This window comes from Candoia aspera, chromosome 6, assembly GCF_035149785.1.
Source record: "Candoia aspera isolate rCanAsp1 chromosome 6, rCanAsp1.hap2, whole genome shotgun sequence".
NCBI lineage: Eukaryota > Metazoa > Chordata > Lepidosauria > Squamata > Boidae > Candoia > Candoia aspera.
The window spans coordinates 45,394,228-45,396,384 of NC_086158.1; the positions used below are offsets into that span (position 1 = coordinate 45,394,228).

At 40.1% G+C, this 2,157-nt stretch overlaps 1 protein-coding gene across 1 annotated transcript; it reads left to right on the top strand.

Moving 5' to 3' along the window:
• The first annotated feature begins 935 nt into the window (after positions 1-935).
• On the top strand, positions 936-2,157 carry GPR148 (G protein-coupled receptor 148). Its single transcript, XM_063306129.1, has one exon. It carries the CDS (start codon positions 1,025-1,027, stop codon positions 2,075-2,077), a length of 1,053 nt encoding a protein of 350 aa, XP_063162199.1. The 5' UTR covers positions 936-1,024; the 3' UTR covers positions 2,078-2,157.

Consider the following 2,157-nt stretch of genomic DNA (forward strand, 5'->3'; position numbering starts at 1 on the left):
TTTCTCTTCCTTTTTCTCTACGTACTGAAGTACCCACACACTACACACATCCAGATAGAAACACAAGGACATCCATTCATTATTCACACAAGACACAAAAGAGCCCTGGGAATGAAAGATAACTATTGTATTCATCTGAAATAAAGATAACCCTGAATTTAAGATTATTCCCATCCCCAAAAAGAGAGTAGATTGCCCTGGATTGGCGTGCGTGTTTATAAATTGATGCTGTGCTGGGCATGGCTTAGAGGCTGGTTGAGAGAAACTCTAGCCCCAGTGCAATGCCTCCAAGTGTGACAGAAACAGAGCTCACCTACATTAAGTCCCTCCCATGTTGTGCAACGGGAGACAACTCTTTTCTGCCCTTTCATGCTTCAGCCACTTCGGCATTAGAATTATCTGAGTACTCCATCATTGGATACTCCAGTTGAACTTTGGCATAAGTCTGCCCAGTTCTTAAGGATTAAATGGAAATGTATGTCTGCAGTCTTCAAAGAATCATATGCCATAAGGATTATGATGCAGTTGTATTTCATGAGCTAATAGCACTGTTCTTATTGATTACATTGATTTAATACATTTATTGCACAGCAACCATGTCTTCTGCGTTCATTTACAACTTGATTACACTGGCATATTTGAAATACCCCCCCCCACTTTATATATAATGCTGTGAGGACAAAAGCAAATACTTAATGATGAGCAACCCATTTACTTCCTTCCTCAAGTGCTTGCTACACAGTTCAGACTTTTTAAGTCTTGTGAAGAAATTTCTTATGTGCTATGTACTTTATTTTCAGAGAAGGAAATATTCCATTTTTCAGGACTCCAGGATTCACTTTTGAAGTTCCCTTAAAAAAAATATGTGCTTGTCTTCAGATACCGTTTCAGGGCTGGCTACGGATGGTTTTCAGGTAGCTATAAAACGTTTGTTACTTGTTATCACAAATGCTCAGCACTGAAGAACTCATGTTGTTGCTATTAGAGAAACTGTATTTGTTGGTACTCTGAATTACCTGGAGAAATGAACTATTCTCTATGTGCATCAGCAAGGATTTTGCACGAGAACATCACCCTCTATAGAGAATTGCGCTTAAATGATTCCTTCTCTTTGGATAACCCCTCTTTGCAAAGCCTGCAAGAATGGATTGTCTACCCTCCATATTTCAGATTGCAGATGTTTTTGATCCCACCAATAATTTGTCTTCTGGCAGCCATTCTGGTCATTCCTTTCATCTTATTTGTGATTTTTTCCCATGTCAACATACGTCAGGAAACAAGGTACCTTTTGTTGGGAAATGCTTTGCTTAGTGACTTGATGTATCTGCTGCTCTACACCCTGTCTGCAGTTTTCAGTATGTCCGGCTTCAGCCCCTCAAACGGTGGTTGTGTCATGCTGTTGTTTTTCCTGGCAATGACTTACTGTGGAGGATTATTCACATCTGCCGCAATGGTGCTGGACACTTACTTGGCCATACTGTGGCCTTTACATTATATTTCCATCCTGCCCTATTCCCGAGCAAAAAAACTGATACTGTTCCTATGGATCTGCTCTGGGATTTTCCCTGGGATTGTCTTCTTAATACTACACCTCACTCAGGACTCCAGTGAATGTCCAGTAGAAAACTGCTCCGTTCCAATAATACTGGCAATGACTTTACAAGGAAATGATGCCATGAAATTCTGCTACATACTCTCAGTCTCTGCCCTTTTTATCTGTCTGTCCCTCATTCTTTGTTGTTATATGCTCTTGTATTTTAAAACAAAGCGGTCAGGAATATGGAGAAACATTTTCTCTCGAGCCAGTGTGACATTCCTGATGCATCACATTATCCTATTCTTTCATTTCTCTCCTCTTGTGGCTGTTGTGGTGGAGTCACTTCTTTATGTCAATGCTGTCATTGGGCCACAGACAGGAATTTGGGTCTCTATGATTGTTTGTAATGTCCTGATTACTTTGCCCAAGGCTTTGTTACCTTATCTGTGTGGGCTTCGATACAGAGAGATATCATCATCCCTCAAGTTCTTCATCAAATGGAAACGCTCTACAGTGGTATCTCCTGCTTCATTTACTTGAACAGAAATTATGGCATTAAGAGTAACTGTGACCTAAAGTTGCATTAAGCATCTCATAAACTGGAATCATTCATAATTTGT

What these genes read in the sequence shown, in the direction of transcription:
- GPR148 (XM_063306129.1), top strand. Translation starts at nt 1,025, where the DNA reads ATGAACTATTCTCTATGTGCATCAGCAAGGATTTTGCACGAGAACATC.